The following is an 18,784-nucleotide window of genomic DNA, read 5'->3' as shown; positions in this document are numbered from 1 at the left end:
TAATTCCTCCCCGACCAAGAAGCTATTCTTTTCCTAACGCAATGGCAAGGGCTGCGGAAATAAATTTGGGGGTTAACATATGGGGCCAAATTTTTCTTTTTCCAAATAAAAGGGAAAACTCACCGTCATTTTAGAAAATATATGTTAACCAGAATACAGGAAGGGTGTAACCTCAGAATAATACTCTGGTCTTGACGTTAAATGCATTTACCTTTTTGAAAATCTTCCCACATCATCCTTATATTTCTTGTTTAACCAAGGACCAGTGGATGATGGAAACATTATTAGGGACTCTCACCTGCCCTCCCCCAACTATATGAGAACTACTAGCCTCTGGCCACAATTCAGAAGTTTGGTATTTTAAGAGAAAATCGCAAGAAGGGCTATAGAGACAGTATACTCAGGGAAAACTCATATGAACGTAGCCCTGAGGAGATTTCTGTAGCATGTTTTGATATTATTGTGAATGCATCTACTGAAAGCTATCTTTTAAATACATGATTCTTAACATTTATTATTCTTTAGGGTGACTTTAAACCCTAAAAAGGAAAAAAAAAAAAGAAATGCAGCTCTATTCACATAATAAAGCAGGACAGCATTGATGTGGAAATATAATTCTATTTACAGAAATTCACAGAATTGACAGAAATCTAATTCCTCAAGAATATGTCTGTAGTGTAAATTGAGGGACACTCACATGGCACTCAATAGTTTAATTTTAAAAATCACAGCAAATGTTGCAGTGCGTACCCTAAAAGCTTCCCGCAGACCTCCATTATCAGCAATATTTTCTCCCAGGGTCCTCTTCCCCTTCACCTAACAAAGAAAAAGAAAAAAAGAGTGTTTCTCAGCCAACTATCATTCAGCAACAGGCATAAATGTGATAGCTAGGGAGAGTACCATATTTTAAAGAGGAAATTACATGGACTAAATCACAGGTAGTCATAATATATTGTGAGATGGCAAACTAACTCCAGCAAGGTGCTTCTGAATACAATAATTTCTATTTTATTATGCTACACGTTTCTTTCTCACCCACCTCTGTATTCTCACCAATTGAGCCAACTCCAATAAAATGTTAACAATATTCTGAGTGACTCTGGCTTAATGGAGTAAAAGTAGAAATGTCAATACAGACTACTTTCTCTGATTCATTCATATCATTTGAGTATTCTTTTCGGTGTGCTTTGTGTTTCCAAACATTTACGATCCACACAGGAACAAAACTTCATGAACCATCACCATTTTACCTCAGCTACGTCCATGAAAAATTAAAAGGAGGGTAGTTCTCACGGGTGGAGGGGGGGGCGGGGATCAAACAAAAGTAGCCCAGGCCACAAGGTCAAGGTTTGCAATGTGCAGGATAACCGGCCAAGCGTGGTGAAAAACTTCCTCCACACATTTGAAGACTGTTTCTGAAATCCCTACGCAGGACAAGACAAAAAAGCGTTCTAAACCAATACAGTCCACAAGCCAGAATCCAACCTGCCCCTTTCTTCTATGTAGGCTACAAAGTGAAATCAGACTTCACGTGGCTCAATGGGTGGGGTGTGGGGAGAATGCGAAAGAAGGAGAATATTTTGTGGCATGTGAAAATTACACCAAGTTCAAATTCAGTGTGCATAATTCAAGGTTTATTGGCGTACAGCCATGCCCAGTCGTGGACGTACCGTCACAACCATGCTCCTGCTACAGCAGCAGAGCTAAGTAGCCACGGAGACCTGTGGCCTGCAAAACCATGCTTACTTACCATAATTACTCTTTGCAGACAAAGCCTGTCAATCCCTGCCTAAGGGGCAAAATAATACCTCCCACCCATCCACCCAAGGTGTCTATGTCCTAAATTCCTGGAACCTGTGCAAATGTTACCTTACGTGGCAAAATAACTTTTAGACTATGATTATATAAAGGATCCTGAGACATTAGCCTGCATTACCCAGGCAAGAGCAGTGTAACTAGAAGGGTCCATGTAAGCAGAGGAAAAGGGGGTCAGGAGAGTGTGTCAGAGTGATCCAATGTGAGCTGTGACCAGCCACTGCTGGCTCTGAGGAAAGAAGGGGCCAGGAGCCAAGGAATGTGGCCAGCCTCTAAGAGTGAGAAACCACAAGGCGACAGATTCTTCCCAGAGCAGCTAGAAAGAAAAGCAGCTCTGCTTACACCTCGAAAGAAAAGCAGCTCTGCTTACACCTCAGCTTAAGCCCTCTGAGACCCGAGTGGGACATACAGAGCTGCAGGACAGGGTTTGTGTTCTTTCAGGCCATTAAGTGTGTGGGGATCTGTGATGGCAGCAACAGGAAACGTACACACCCCGCTCTCAACTTTAAAGCCGTGAATCCTACGCACTCTTTACTTTTAAGCTAGGCCAGTCACCCAGGTATCAAGCAGTCACAATGGATAAAAACAACTCTTCAGATAACATTTATTTCTGTAATCACCCAGGACCCTCCTAGCTTCGGTCCCCCAAAGTTCCCCTCCTGCTCTGACATACATTCTTTCTTTTACGACAATCCTCCATCGTAAGTGCTGTTACCACCACCTTGCTTAACACATGGGGAAAGAAGAGCTCAGAGCGTGTAGCACAAGTCTTTGGTGTCGCAGCAGATCCCCATTTCCACCAGGACTACACACCCATTCCTACAACTGCTCCTAGCTCAAGAAGGTTAACCTTAGCTTAGCAGAGTCGTCTCACCTGAAGATTCCTGGCAGGTGATCCCCTACTTCTCAAGAACTAACTGATGTGCACTGAGAACTGCCTAGCCCCTTACCCCAGGCTGAACAATTTCTGTGGTGTGATTCAGGCTCCAGAACCTTCTATGGGATCAGGCTGAGGCTAAACTCCTGAAACCAACATGCTTTCTCTTATAGGTTTCTCTTGAAATCAACCACCATCTTACAGGTTTATCCTGAAACTACCTCCTAAATAAGTCACTTACCTAAGAAATCCCTTCCTGGGCTTTGCTTCCAGTGAACTCCAGTGATTAAAGGAACTGCCCACATTTCACACAGATTTAAACCCAAGCAGTTTGTTTCCAGAGTCTTTGCTTCATAATATGTCATGTCACAACTGCTCTTGATTCCGGCACTTCTGTTTACGCATCTACTCACACTGGAATTTAATCTCCTTCCTCTAAGCTTTATCAAAATCGGAGGTCTGGGGAGTAGCCCTCCCCCTTTGGCTCCTCCCACTCTAGACCACCTCAGTAGACCATATGGTCATAGGTTTGCGTCCAAGCCCCACGAGCTGCTCATGGTCTTCTTCTGTGGCACTCTGCTGGAGCCCTCTCCAGTTCACTGCCAAGGATTCAGGCACAGGGGACCGGCATCCATGAATGGAGCCAGAAAATAAAGCACAGAATCTTATATCCACGAAGAAAGTCAACCTTTCTTCTCTGAGAATGAAACTGAAACTGTTTCCTGATGGCTGAATGGATGGATGCTGACACAGGTGTCCCCTTTCTATGGTCCTTGTGACAGAGGTACACATTTGCCAGAATTCACTCTCAGTATCTGACATTTTAGCCCATATGGATGCTGTAGAATAGTCCTCCCACCAATACACCACCCAGGACTAAAATAAACTTAAAAGAAGAGAACGATAGCATGATATAGGGGGCAAGAATATGGATCTTCGGGGGTGAGGGGGTAGCTCAGTCGGTTAAGTATCTGCCTTCAGCTCAGGTCATGATCCCAGGGTCCTGGGATCAAGCCCCCCATCGGGCTCCCTGCTCAGAGGGGAGCCTGCTTCTCCCTCTGCCTGCCACTCCCCCTGCCTGTGCTTGCTTTCTCTCTTTCTCTCTCTCTGGCAAATAAATAAATAAAATCTTTTAAAAAAAAACAGAATATGGATTTTTTAAAAGATTTTATTTATTTATTTGACAGACAGTGATCACAAGTAGGCAAGGAAGGCAGGCGGCAGAGAAAGAGAGGAGGAAGCAGGCTCCTCGCTGAGCAGGGAGCCCGATGCGGGGCTCGATCCCAGGACCCTGGGATCATGACCTGAGCCGAAGGCAGAGGCTTTAACTCACTGAGCCATCCAGGTGCCCCCAGAATATGGATCTTGAAATCACACCAATCTAAATTCTAATCTAGGCTCTACTGTGGGTTTTTATCTCTTTGAATCTCGGTTTTCTTACATGTCAAACAGGCTAGCAATATGTATACCTCTTGGGACCAGTATGAGGATTAACTTTGTTTTAGGTAGGCAAAAAGTATAACACCCAAGCCTGCGGTAACAATCATCAGGAAATATGTATTCCCTTCATCGAAAGAAACTGCTCTTCTATTCTTCTTTGTTTGGTTTTCAGCCCCCAAATCTTTGCCTTTGTTTTCTCCTAGGATGGAGTACCTATGAGTATGTTGCAAAGTAGTAGTAATATCAGCTACAATTTACTAAGCACTTACTGCACGTCAGGCATGATGCTGGTGCTTTACGTAGTCTCAGTCATTTACTTCTTACAAATGAGTGAGTTCCAAAACACTGACCCATTTCAGAGATGAAGACTCTCAGAGTCAGGAATGTCTAGGAACTTTCCCATGTTCACAAAACTCGTAACTGGTTGAGTCAAGATTTGAACCTCTATCTGACTCTAGAACCCCTCCCCTAAGCTCTTCCTGAAGCAACATATAATCTAGATGGATTTTCATAATGTGACAACCTCTACATTGAATATAGATAAACGGGGCACCCATTTCATATCTTCTCATGACTTAGTTGTAGATATTAAAGAAATATATGGGCAGAGAAATAAATGGCTTCCCAGAACAGTGATGAAAGAGCTAGAGATACTATTCAAGGATACAGCCTCTGGTTCCATTGCCTGGACAAGGAATGGCATTCCTGGTGCTGAACATGGCTGAAGAACCAGGAGGACCAAGACAGTTTTGTGTGTTCTCTTGCTTCTGTTATGTGCTGTCCCCTTGACTGTACAGTGTAGGAGCATACAGTGTGTGCATCTATATTTTAGATTAGTAAGGGTTTCCTACAGATCCATACCCTACCAACAATTCTTCATTACTAGTCTCTTACTGTCAAATACAACGAGAGAAACCCATTTTTAAAATTATGAAAGCAGGAGCAGAAAATGCAATTAAAAAGTACATGAAAAAGTTAATAGTATGGAGAGGGCATGAAAACCTGACCAAACCAGCAAAATAAAGAAAACGAAAAAGAAGTAAGAACAATGTGGAGGAGATAAAGTATATAGAGAAAACTGTAGAGTTGTATTGGAAAAGTTAAAACAGGTATCAAGCAGATAGAAAAGCATACCATGTTCTTGAACAAGAAGACTATATTACAAAAAATATCAATTCTATCCACTGAGTATGATTTAACTTAGAATCCCAATGGGATTTTCTTTGGGGGACAGGGTGAGAATGGGTAACATGATCTTGGAACATATACAGAAGTATATTTTCCTGAGAATGGCCAAGCACATTAAAGAGCAGTGAGGGAGACCTTGTATTGACAGATACCAGAATAATCCATATAGCCATGGTAATAATACCTTGGTGTAGAACTGAACATACATACCAGCAGAAGAGAATAGCTAATCCAAAAATTGATGTCAATATATAGGAGAATCTAAAATTTGACAAATACTCAATTCAGTGAGAAAAAAATATCTTTTAATCAATGATGCTGGATCAACTGACTATCCTTTTAGAAGAAAAGAATTCTCACATTAAACTCCATAAAAAGGGGGCGCCTGGGTGGCTCAGTCATAAGTATCTGCCTTTAGCTCTGGACATGATCCCAGGGTTCTGGGATCAAGCCCCAGGTCACACTCCCCGCTCAGTGAGGATTCTGCTTCTCCTTCTCCCTCTGCCTCTCCTCCCGGCTGGTGTTCTCTTTCTCTGTTTCAAATAAATAAATAAAATCTATATAAAAGAAAACTCCACAAAAAAGTTAAGTTTCACATGCATGAAGATTTAAATATAAAATTAAAAAACCAAAGAAACCTTCCCAGAAAAGCCAAGAGATTATATATATGTTATAGGGTGGAAATGCAGAAACTATTTTTTAAAGTTTTTTTAATTTATTGATGTGAGAGAGTGAGAGAGAAAGAGCTTGAGCAGGGTGAGGGAAAGAAGCGGAGAAGGAGACTCTCTGTTGAGCACAAAGCCTGATATGGGGATGTGGGGCTCAATCCTGGAGTTCCAGGATCGTGAGCTGAGCCAAAGACAGACGCTTAACCCACTGAGCCACCTAGGCACTTCTATTTTTTAAGAGAAATAGGTATCTTTGGATCTATAGCAATGTTTAATTTTTGTATGTCAAAAGATGCCATCCATCTAATGGATGCGTAATATATTTGGGAGAAAATTCTGTAATGGGAATGACAAATTTCTAACACCTGTAATATCTTTAAAAAGTTCTGATACATTGGTGAGAAAATAACTGAAGAGAGAAATGCTCTTTCATATACCACTGGTGGGACTATGAATATTATAACTTCTTGGTGACAGTAGGAATCTACCCTAGATGGATAAAAAGGATATGTACACAATGAGAGGTTTTGTTACAGCAGCATTTACTGTGGGACAAGAGCTGGAGACAAAGTGTGACCTATCTCAATAAGAGGTTAGGTGAATATGTTAGATTACGTTCCCACTATGGACTTCCAGGCAGCAATTGAAAACCATGCAATAAAGGGGCCTGTGGTGTGTGTCCATCTCTTCGCCAGTATGTGAAATAGTGTACCAGGGTGATTAAGATGAATGACAGGCAGGGAAGAGAAGAGTGGTGAGAGCAGAAGGGGTGAAGACAAGAAAGAAAGAAAATCTGATGCACATGAACGACAACTATAAGACTTCTTTCTTGCCTTCATGGACATGTATTATGTACGTATAATAGACAATAAATGCTTTAGAAGTACATTTCTTTTGTTCAAAATTCTATAACTAAGATCTCTTAACCAATTCAGAGTCATTAATTCAAAATAATGAGATTTATTTCAATGAATTAAATAGTAATTTGGAAGGAAATTTTTAAAAATGATATGGAGTGTAGACTCATAAGAATTGTATGGTGTATGTTTGCTACAAGATTTTCTACATTTATCTAAATCTAGGAAAACAAACTCATGTTTAGGCCTGTGAGTCTCAAACTTGAGCTTCATTCACAGTCACCTGAGGGCTTGGGAAAAGACAGACACCAGAAGACCAGTGCCCACCTCCCTCCAGAATTCTGGGTCAAGAGGTCTGAACTAAGACTCAATTTGCATCTCTAACAAGTTTCCAGAAGAGGCTGATGCTGTTGTCCTGGGAACCACGCACTGAGAACCAATGGTCTAAAGCCAGTAATGTCCAAAAGAGAAAAAATAACCACAAAACACCATAGTTGTACTTACATTTAAGCCAGCTTTCTTCCAATAGTAGTTGCTATATTGGTTAACCATGCACTTTGTTTTTTCTTTAAACTTTTCTTCTGAGTCAGTAGACCACCAAGGATCCAGGTTTCCATTTTTATCATATTTTCTACCTAGCAAAAAGGAAAGTTAAAAGATATTTGTACCACCTATGTTCTCTTCTAGGGTTTTTATGGTTTTAGGCCTCAAATTTAGGTCATTCATTCATCCATTTTCAACTTATTTGTGTGTGTGGTATAAGAACACTTTCATCCTCTTGCATGTTGCTGTCCAGTTTCCCAGAAGCATTTGTTGAAGAGACTGTCTTTTTTCCATTGGATTATTTTTTTGCCTGCTTTGTCAAAGATTAATTGATCATGTATTTGTGGGCTCATTTCTGGGTTTTCTAGTCTGTTCCAATGATCTATGTATCTATGTTAGTGTCAGAACCATACCGTCTTGATGACTAAGGTTTTGTAATATAGCTTGAAGTCTGGAATTGTGATGCCCTCGTGTTTTGTTTTTCTTTTTCAAGGTTGCTTTGGCTATCTGGGGTCTTTTGTGGTTCCATACGAATTTTAGGATTGTCTGCTCTAGCTCTGTGAAAAATGCTGGTGGTATTTTGATAGAGATTGCATTATTTTTCCAAAGAAAACTTACAGATAGGCAACACAGATATGAAAAGATGCTCCACATCATTCATCAGGGAAATGCAAATCAAAACTACAATGAGGTATCACCTCACATCTGTCAGAATGGCTAGTACCAAAAAGATAAGAGATGACAAGTGTTGGCGAGGATATGGAGAAAAAGGAGCCCTCCTGCTCTGTTGGTGGCAATGCAAACTGGTGCAGCCACCGTAGAAGACAATGTAGAGGGTATTCAAAAAGCTAAACGTAGAACTACCCTATGACCCAGCAATTACACTACTGGGTATTTATCCAAAGGACACAAAAATACTGATTTGAAGGGGTACATGCACCCCAATGTTTATAGCAGCATTACCTACAATAGCCAAATTATGGAAACAACCTAAATGTCCATCAACAGATGAATGGATAAAGAAAAAGTGGTGTTTATAGAGAAAGTGGAATATTACTCAGCCATAAAAAAGAATGAAATCTTGCCATTTGCAACAACAGGTTGGAACTAGAGAATATAATGCTAAGTGAAACAAGTCAGAGAAAGAAAAAAATATGATTTCACTCATATGTGGAATTTAAGAAACAAAACAAATGAGCAAAGGGGAAAAAAAGAGACAAACTAGGAAACAGACTCTTAACTCTAGGGAACACACTGCTGGCTACCAGAGGGGAGGTGGGGGAGAAGATGGGTGATGGGGATGAAGGAGCGCACTGGTCCTGATGAGTGCCGGGTGATGTACGGAAGTGTAGAATCCCTACAGTGTACATCAGAAACTAATAATATACTGTATGTTAACTAACTAGAATTTAAATAAGAACTTAAAGAAATGTGTAATATTTGTGGAAACTAATTTATTCATTTTCCCTTTCCCTCAATTCAAAAAGCCTTGAAAAAGCAGTCCCCAGGAGCAAGGGTCATGCCTGGGAGCAGCTCCCACCTTCTCTCCAATGTCACATGTTAATTGTAAAAAGAGGGGTTGATAAAGAGGTTTGAGGAAGTTCTTTCCTCCTGAGCAACAAAGAACATTTTAAAAATAAAATTCATCAACTTATGGCATGCACACCGTGAAACAGTCTTGAATTCTTTGTTTTCACCTGATGTGACCCATAATGTTCTCTGGATTATGAAATGAAATGGCTTCATTCAGAAAGCCCATGGTGGGAGCTGGAGCGTCACTACCAGTGAAATTCCAAATGATCCAGAGGAAGAGCCCAGTGAGTCATTCACACGGATCCATAGGCACAGCCTTGTGAGTCATTCACACTGCGAGACCACAGCTCCTGACTCAGCCCTATAGGAACGTGTTTCCTCCAAGTTGCCAGGAGCTGAGAGACACATAAAACCTCTATTATGAATCATTCCACAGCCATCAGTGTGCATGGAAGGCCCATCTGTCCTGCTTTGACAAGGCAGGTTGCTCTAAAAAGAGATCTTGGAACAAGAATGGAAATCTCCAAAACATAATGGAAAAAAAGATTAACTATACATGGTTGTTTGCTTATTTGTTTGTTTTGGTTTTTGGTTTCTGGTTTGGTTGTGGGTTTTTTTTTGGTTTTTTTGTTTGTTTGTTTGTTATAGCTTCACTCTTCATTTGTCTACACCCTTCAAAAAAAGTTTTGAGTAGATCTGGACTATTGTTCATACTCAAGATTACTACTGGTTTAAATTTAATTATGGAAAGAACTCTTCATTGGACTTGTAAGACAGCCCCAAAGAAAAGGTGTTAACTGGAATAACCCAAAGCTCTTTGGCAAGGATGGATGCTACTACCACCACCCCTGGGAGAACATGGAGTCACTGTCCTCCATGCACTATCCAATCAATCATTGAACAGTTACTGGGCACGGAATTAACTATGTAACTCCCTGTTCTAAGTATTGGTTACGGAGCGAAATTGCTGTCATTAGATTATGTCCTCTGAGAATGGCTCCAGAAGGCCTGCAAAAGATTCAGAGGGACAACTGTACATAAATTTCCCAGGAAGAAAGGCCCAGAACCAAGAGATCACTACTCGGTTAAGTTTCTTAGCTAAGACACTCCTCTTAGATAACGTGAACACGCAAAGACAGAAAGCGTAACTCTGGAGATTGAGATGACAATAAGGCAGCTACATTTTTAATAGGGAGGGCCGAGATTAGAGGTGCAGAGACCCTAGGTAATTCAGGAAGGGCTGTGGGAGCCCAAGAAGAACTGTCCAGAGGGAGAAGAACCAGGAGTCTCTGGCCCTGGGGTAGGCATCCAGGAAAGGATGCTGCAGATACCACAGTCATGGAAGAAAGAGGGCCGCCTATGCAATGTTGCCTTGTGCCAGCCAGCGCCTTGAAACTGCCTGCAGATCATTGTGCAGATATGCACCTGATTGTAATTTGCTGCTAATTCATAAATATTAGAGATATCTTGTGGCTTTCCAACAATGCTCAACGGTAAAGGAGAAAGGGGTGCCCATCAAAAATGATGAGGACTCCCAAAGGGCACTGGTTTTGGTAGTTTATGTCCCACTCTGCTCTTGTGCTTAAATATCATCAGGATACAAAGCACATTCTTCTATACTATACATTATTAGGAAAGCACAGCCTCCTAACAAAATTCTGAATATATGCCAGCATAGAGAAAAACAGAGCTTAAGCGTTGCATAATCCTTGCAACAGTATAAAGGGATCAGGCAGCTGAGCTCCAGAGTCCTAACTTGGCAGCACATATAATCATCTTGGGAGCAGAGCTCACACCTCCAGAGAGAGCATCTCATAATGGTGAATAAAGAAATGACAAAGGGGAGAAGCTATGAAGCAATTCCTGTAACTATCATGGCAGCTACAGCAAGCCTGATCTAAATGCAAAGCTAATTTCATTGAAATTACAAGGTCTTTCTTTCATGTTATCCCGTCACCAACGGGAACAATTATTTATTTATGGCAAGCTATCACAGCAAGACATGGGGGAAAGTTTTCAATCAGCAATCGTACTGCTTTGGATAATCTTCAGTCTATGATGATGCCACTATGCAAAGATAATAGCAACAATTAACATCCTTACGATCAACATTATCATAAAAGCAGCAGCTCATATGATGAACCAGCACTTACCATTATTATCAAATCCATGTGTAAACTCATGTCCAACAATTACTCCTATAGCTCCGTAACTCAGAGATCTGCAGTACAAATGTATAATTTGAAGAAAATTGCAAGCATTAATCTCAGAGTATGATCCTTTGATTTTTTTTTTCAATGAAAGCCAAGATACTCTGTTTTCTAGTAACCACAATAACAACTTCATAACCACACCCACAAAACTGTAAAAAAAAATCTAAACACACCCTTCTCACTGAAATAGGCAAAGAAAATAAATTCTAACACTGTCGCGATGACCTATATGATATTAGGGATATGAAAGAGATCATTTCTAAAGTCCCTTCCAGCCCTAAGATTTCTATGATTCTGCATCTCTGCTCTAGTTAGCTTGTATCTATAAACATCCAAAGTGGCAGCAGGGTTTGAAATGATCCTGTCAGTAAACATACCATTTATTTTTTTTTTAATCTGAGAACTTGTTGAAAAATCACTCTAGACTTAAAAGGTAAGTTGTTTCCCAAATGTAATCATAAAAAAGGAACAGAGCAGAGATTAAGAGGGATCACTGCTTTCAGAAGGGAGTCACGTTCCCTTCTTCAGTGACAGACAGACAAGGTCACGAGTGAATGGCAAGGATCTTGAAGCCTTAACCAGATTTGGACACTGCAGAATCATGAGCCAATAGTGGTTGTGTGGTAGCACTTGCTTATTAGGTAACAATACATGACTCAAACAGAGCATATTAATGATAGAAGAAGAAATCCGCAAAGAGGCTTCTGGATGTGTGTGGGGGTCTGGAATGTTCTCTCTCAACTACAAGTTCCGAGAAGGCCATACGCTTGATCACTGCTAAATCCTCTAACTAGTACACACTAAGAAAGTAGCAGTGATTTAACTCATTGGTTAATTAACTTTACCATTTCACGCAAGTGACAGGTCCGCATGTAACTTATTTTAGTTATTTAACATGTGCATGAGGATTAAAGACGATTTAAAATCCTCGTTATGAGGATTCTTCCTGAGATTTGCAATTATGCTAAAAATATTTCGCAGTTGGCTCCTGACAAGCTAAATCAAAGTCACCCGGCAAATGGAAAGGACCCATAAGTGGAAAGAACAAAAATTTTTGAAGCAACATGTTATTACAGGACATAATGATCCTTAACATGCTAATTGTTTGTCTCAACTATACCCAAGGAAGTGCTCTAAGATTTAATTTTTCCCCTCGGTGGCAATTCTTTCCTTTGTTATTTCTTCCCTGCAAGGTAATTTGCATTTGAAAAAACGCTTCCTACTGTTTTTACATCATTGCAAACCTTCATTAAGGAAGTAAGAGTAAAATTATGCATTTCAATCATGGAGCTCCCATGACAGTGTGGGACAAACTTGTAATTTTACATAGTGCTAGTTTCTGCAGCAGGAGCTATCGCTATGCAGCCTGTAACACTGTGTTTTTTTTTCATGCCTCTCAGCCTCTATGACCACTGGTCAATGTTGGTGACTGGCGAGCTGAAGGGATGAACACTGGAAGTTTATAGGAACTGCACTGCAATAAATGTCCCGTAAGAGGGGCTGCTCTGATGAACATCCTATTTGCAGAGGGTAATAAAGAATTCAGAAAATAACTGAATCACTGTAAGTTCCAACTCTCAGTCACATAATCGTGATCCTTTGGAGGGGAGACAAGGAAGAGTAATTTTATATGACTGAGCCTTCCAATGATAATGTTTCATAATGCTGAAGGCCCATCTTCCATTTCATCAATGGACATTATTAGATGAGCATGCCATAAAAATAAATAAATAAACTCAAAAGCCTTTTAAAATGGGACTGGCTGGCCAGAAACAAGAAGACTGCTGCAGAGAAAAATTGAGCCTTCCAAAAACGAAATAGAAAAAAATGACCATTTTTCCACCTCCTCGATTTCTCTCGTGTTCTTACTACCCCCACGGGTTTAACATGTGCCCTGGATTCTACTCTCAACCAGAGGACAGCCAGGCCACTGTCTGCAGCAGCTGTGATCTCACACTGTCACCAAGTGAGGGCTACTCTGTGCCTGAATCAAAAACTCATCAAAATCTCGGATTCAAAAGTGGCGTTCAGGTTATCTACTTTGACTCCTCAGCAGAGGCACGGACCTCCTCCACAAAAGCCCGTTTCCGTAGTCTTGGGACTTCTCCTGATCCATAATCTCTTTTCTAAGTCTTCGATCTGTTGGTCTCGGACAGTCTCTAGCCGAATATCCCCTGGCCCCTCTGAACACAGTAAATCGTCTGCCAACTGAACTCTCCTTCAAAAATGTGAAGACACTTAGAAGGCTCCCCTTCAAGTGACCTCAAGTTCTTTCAATTGTTTTTTCTTCAGCCCTGAGTTCTAGAGAAGCATTTCCCAAAACAAAGGTAAAGAGGGAGCTTAGGAACCTCTGAGTTAAACACATTTAAATAGGTTTCTTTCTTACAGGTCTTCTTGGAAATTCTTATGCTTCAAAACAAAAGGGAGGGTGACTTACCTCTATTACTACTTTGGGGAACAAACACTTTGGGATGTTGTCTTAGACTACTTACAATCCTGATTCTTTACTCTAGGAACAATTTTGCTTTTTAACGTCCCCAGAATTAAACCCCAAATTCAGGGAAGGACTAAGCTGACTAGTGTGAACATAATGGTTACCCACTTCCTGGTCTGGAGGCTATCCATCCAAAAGAGATGTATGGGAATCCAGCTGATTGGACTATGGTTCCCACATCTCCAGCATCTCCATCTTTCCAATGCCAAGTACCCAAAATATGCTTAATAATTATTCACTGAGCAGATATCATAATAGAGGACGGAAGGCTTCAGTGAGGACCTAGAACTCTTTAGGAAAAAAACACAAATCTCTCTCCCACCAAAGTATCAAATATGGCTCAGCATAAGGCTGAACCCAGAGACACTAATGTTATTTCCTAGGTTTCTATGATTTTGACTTTTAGACTAGAAAATCGTGCTCATGGACCCAATAAACAAATTCACTGAATCAGTAACTTCAAAACCTAACCAGACTGTTTTTCCAAGTCTCTAGGTATATAACCATAATCACAGAAGCTCAGTTGAATTGCTAAAGATAAGCAGAATCGAAGAGTTCTAGGACATTTTTAGTTTGAAGGAAACTTAGAGAATATTTAGCCTAGATCTTCATTTTTATAGAAATAAATGCAAGCTTTTAATTTGAATAATAGGGGAAAATCAATTCCAAATACCTGACCACTAATAAGAAACTATAAAGCTGAGGCCTGGGGTGATAGTAAGGGATTTGGTTAAAGCAAACCAAGAATTTTCATTTATGCTAATGGAGTGCTTCCCTAAAGTAAGCTTTACTAATGCCTGCTCCTGGTCCCCTTGGTACTCACCATTTTTGAGCACACCAATCCCACATCTTCCAACTGCCAACACCTGAAACTAGTTGCCTGAGGACTTTTTCTGGCTACCAGAGCCCTTGTGGCTGAGAATGGGGAATGCCAGAGAATTAAGACAGCAGGTGACAGCCCTCAGATCAATGAGGGAAGGGGAACTGGATGATCAACACCCCAGCAACCTTGCCCCTAAAGTGGGATTATGCCAAAGCATGCTCTACAGTTCCCCAGCAAGACTGAGCCCCAGTTGCTCACAGTGATAACTGGATCTGAAACACATATGTGGTAGATAGAATAATGGCTCCAAAAGATCTCTGCATGCTAATACCCAGAAGCCATGATCTGTGATGTTATTACATAGCAAAGGGGAATTGCTAATCAGCTGGGCTTAAAACAGGGAGATTATCCCGGATTATCTGGGTGCACCCAATATAATCACGAAGGTCCTTCCAAATGGAGGAGAAGTCAGAAAAGGAGAGTCAGAAGGAAATCTGACTATGGATCTATGGTCAGAGAAATGCAACTTTGCTAGTTTGGAAGATGGAGGAAGGGACAAAGAGCCAAGGAATGTGGGCCAACGTTAGAAGCTAGAAAAGGCAAGGAAACAGATTCCTCCCTAGAGCTTCCAGAAAGGAATGCAGCTGTGCCGATATCTTGTGTTTACCCCAGTGAGACTCAGGTTGGACTTCTGACCTATAGAACCATAAGCTAATAAATTCCTGTTTTTTAAGCCACTAAATTTGTGGTGATTATGGCAGCCACAGAAAACTCACACAACACAATTTATTGGCTTCCTTCCCTCCTGTCTCACATCTCCACTCTCCTGCTGATGTTTTCTGCTGTCATCTCCCATAAGAACTCCTCAAACTCAAATCCTTGCATAGGGTCTGTTTTGAGTCCAAATCAAAATATTGCTACCATATTTCTTTTACTTTTATAGGTACATGATCCCATATGTTTTTTAACCTACAAAATATTTAAATTGTCACTTATCCAAACCAAAACAAAAGACACTAAACTTCTAAAAGCAAGACTAAATTTTCTGTGTACTAAAGCACCAGAGCAAATAAAGACACATAATAAAAGTGGTGCTATTACCAACAACGAATAATATCAGAATTCCCACTATATATGTAAATTCAGCATTACTTAAGTCTACAATCTGTTGGTATTAATGACCTTTAATATCTCAAACTCCAGAGACTGTCCATTTTTGACCTATTGCATCACTACCCAAGTTTTATTTTAAAAGACAAATCTGATTATCTTTACTTGTTCAAAAACGTCAGTATTTTCTATTGCTTGTTAATGGCCAGGCTCCTTACCTGGCACCCAGAGCCCTCCAATATCAAATATTAAACTTATTTTCCCGATGTCTTTTCCACTACTTCCCTTCATATACTACTTGGACCAGCCAAACTAAAATCTATGCACACTTCCCTTTCCTCTTCTCACATTATTTCTTCTATGGTGTTTGACCCATTATCATCAACTCAAATCCCAACAACCCTTTAAGGTCTAAATATTTGCACTACGAGTCCATGCACAGGTGAATAAATGCATAAAAATGAAAGCTCCATGTGTAGAAGTTGTCTCTCCTATCCAGAGATACACCCTGGGAGAAAGACCAGGAAGACAAGTACCTAAAATGATGAAAAGGGGGACTGACCCACACTGGGTTCCATGCCCCTCTTGGGCATGAACAATCACTGGCTTTGTTTTTTGTGACTTTATATTCTATTCTCTGCCAAAGCAGCACGTTCTCCCCTATTTGTCAAAAACTGGATTCTTCACTCATTTACTTACCGAGGATATTCTGTTCCCCAAAAAAAAGGCTTCTGGAGCTCTCCCGCTGGAAACCCTGGGAGAAAGATAGGCAAAATCGTAAGGGATACAGAGACTGATTCGATGACGAGGACTTGGTTCAAGCTTTAGCCTGGAAGTTTCAAATGTCCATCTGAAAGGTCCTCCTCATGGAGCTAGGAGCACTGTAAGAGAGTCAACTGTTTCTAAAATGATATGAATTCAACGTTTGAAATAAGGGCATCACATTAGTTTCAAGGAAACCACTTTGCGTGAATACTCTCTTGACACTGTCCAGCCTGCGGTGAACCGGACTCCTTCATACAGTGTGTGCAGGAGGCTTCTGGCTGTCCAGCAGCTTTCCCTCATATAGAAAGGGCCAGCTACATGGATACACAACCTATGTGGCCAAAGGGGCTCCCCCCCAGGTGCCCCACTTGCATGCAGCATTCTTCAGACTTCCTATGAACACAGAACTCCACTAGACCCACAATGTGTGGGAATCCAGTGAGAGGCAAAGTGAGTACAGGCAAAGCGTGTGACATTTAGGACTGAGTAGATGGCGCCTCTGGAGGCCATTTCCATTGGAACCAGGATTTGATTACCCAAAAAAGAGACAGTGGCATTCTAAGAAACATGAATGACCAAGGAACCCTATCATATCCTTTCTTACTTCAGTTACTACTTCTCTGTATTAGCCAACCACATACACTGAAAATTACATAGAAGGAAAGGAAAGACAGGACCACCCACAGCTCCTTCTCCTTTCCGTCCTCCCATACTCCGTTACTCATCAGTAAACCAGAGGCAGAGAACGTGAGTAGAATGTACACGTATTAAGAAATAACATCAAAGCCGCTGGGTTAGTTTTGGGCAGCGTTCCCACTGGCCTGGTAAGAACAAAATTCCTATGCGTGTATAGGTTACAAAATACAAACTGTAAAATTTTGGTGATTCCACACACAAGTTAAAAGCTCTTATGTTTTCATTTAAAACTGACATTGCACAGGGACGCCTGGGTGGCTCAGTTGGTTAAGCAGCTGCCTTCGGCTCAGGTCATGATCCCAGCGTTCTGGGATCGAGTCCCACATCGGGCTCCTTGCTCGGCAGGGAGCCTGCTTCTCCCTCTGCCTCTAGCCTGCCACTCTGTCTGCCTGTGCTTGCGCTCTGTATCTCTCTCTCTAACAAATAAATAAAATCTTTAAAAAAAAAAAAACAAAAAACAAAAAACTGACATTGCACAATATATAGATGAACCGTAAACTTATGCTGATGGCTGAAAATGTTGATTTTTCTTACAACTCAACAATGACATTAAAGAACAAATAAAAAACCTGACAAGTCTAGAGAAAGAGAGGCCACGGAAGGCAGGACAAAGCTGCATCCTTGAGCACCTTTAACTGCACTCCTTCTGGCTCTCTGAACAGGGGGCTCCCATATTTTCATCCAGCACTGGGCCCTGCAAATTAAGTAGCAGGCTTGGTGCAGATGAGCAGAAGAAACGTTTTTTTAACCCTGGGCTGATCCTGAGAGCTGCATTCCCAAGTCTTAACAATCAGGAATGCAAATAGTAACAGAAGCCACAAGCGAGCGAGGATGAGGACAAGTGAGCAGCGGCGTTCTTCAATGCCCTCGCCTGCTCCACGGCTCCAGCCCCAGTGAGACTGAAAGCTCTTTTAGGATTGAAATATTTTCTCTTCCGTCTCTTCCTCTCCACATTCTGTCTACACCCCAGCCACGAGATGATACCACAGCACTGGGAGAAGCAGCGAGGGTGGGAAAGCAAGTTCTTAGTTTAGAAGTGAAATGCTGATTCCGTATACCCATTCTTTATATTTTCTTTATATCAGTTTGAAATTTCAAGGGACAAAAGGCTCATGGCAAAAACAGAGGTGGGTCCAGCTGGAGTTCTCTCTTCCTGTTACTTGCATAAAGAGGAAAACACATCACTTTGAAGGGGCAACATCATATTTATCTTCATCATTTTAAAATTGCCTTAGATTTTTTTTTTGCATCTTTACATCAATATTCCATCCTTTTTTGGTGATTACTTGTAGCAAGTCATTCAAACTTGGAGAAATATATGCAAATATATATTACATATATATGCAAATCACAGTGTTTATATGAAAGTCTCATCTCACATAATACATCATCAAAAAGCAATGATATTTCCTAATAAGAACAATGATCATGAACCAATGGGATCTAATTATGAAGTCATTACAGCGTTCCTGCTTGGTGTGGTGCCCAGCTGGAAGCACTTCTGTCCACTGCCAACCTCTTTACAGGAAGACATCTGACACCTGCACACTCTTCCGTTTCTGTGGCTTTTGCTGTCAGGGGTCCCCCGACTCGCAGGCCTTGGCCATCGCATGCCTCGGGGCAGCTGGATCTGCTCAGCCTGTCGGGACCAGGGAACCCTCCACTGATCAACACAAGAATCTGACGCCCTTACGGCTGTGTTGCTGAACTGAATGGCTTCACAGCATAAGCTGCAGGTGTGAAGGTGTCCGCCGCGCCCCCC

General features: G+C 41.2%; 1 protein-coding gene across 1 annotated transcript in view; it reads right to left on the bottom strand.

Annotated features, from left to right (window-relative positions):
* The window catches only part of PHEX (phosphate regulating endopeptidase homolog X-linked), a 204,100-nt gene that overhangs the window by 8,859 nt on the left and 176,457 nt on the right, over positions 1-18,784 (bottom strand). The window contains exons 16-19 of the mRNA XM_032330228.1: positions 16,261-16,315; positions 11,075-11,142; positions 7,350-7,480; positions 751-816 (exon numbers count right to left, since the gene is read on the bottom strand). Coding sequence (XP_032186119.1) covers positions 751-816; positions 7,350-7,480; positions 11,075-11,142; positions 16,261-16,315 — 320 coding nt within the window. The remainder of the gene's footprint in view (positions 1-750; positions 817-7,349; positions 7,481-11,074; positions 11,143-16,260; positions 16,316-18,784) is intronic.

Source organism: Mustela erminea, chromosome X, assembly GCF_009829155.1.
Source record: "Mustela erminea isolate mMusErm1 chromosome X, mMusErm1.Pri, whole genome shotgun sequence".
Taxonomy (NCBI): Eukaryota; Metazoa; Chordata; class Mammalia; order Carnivora; family Mustelidae; genus Mustela; species Mustela erminea.
This window is presented reverse-complemented; position numbering and strand designations above follow the sequence as displayed.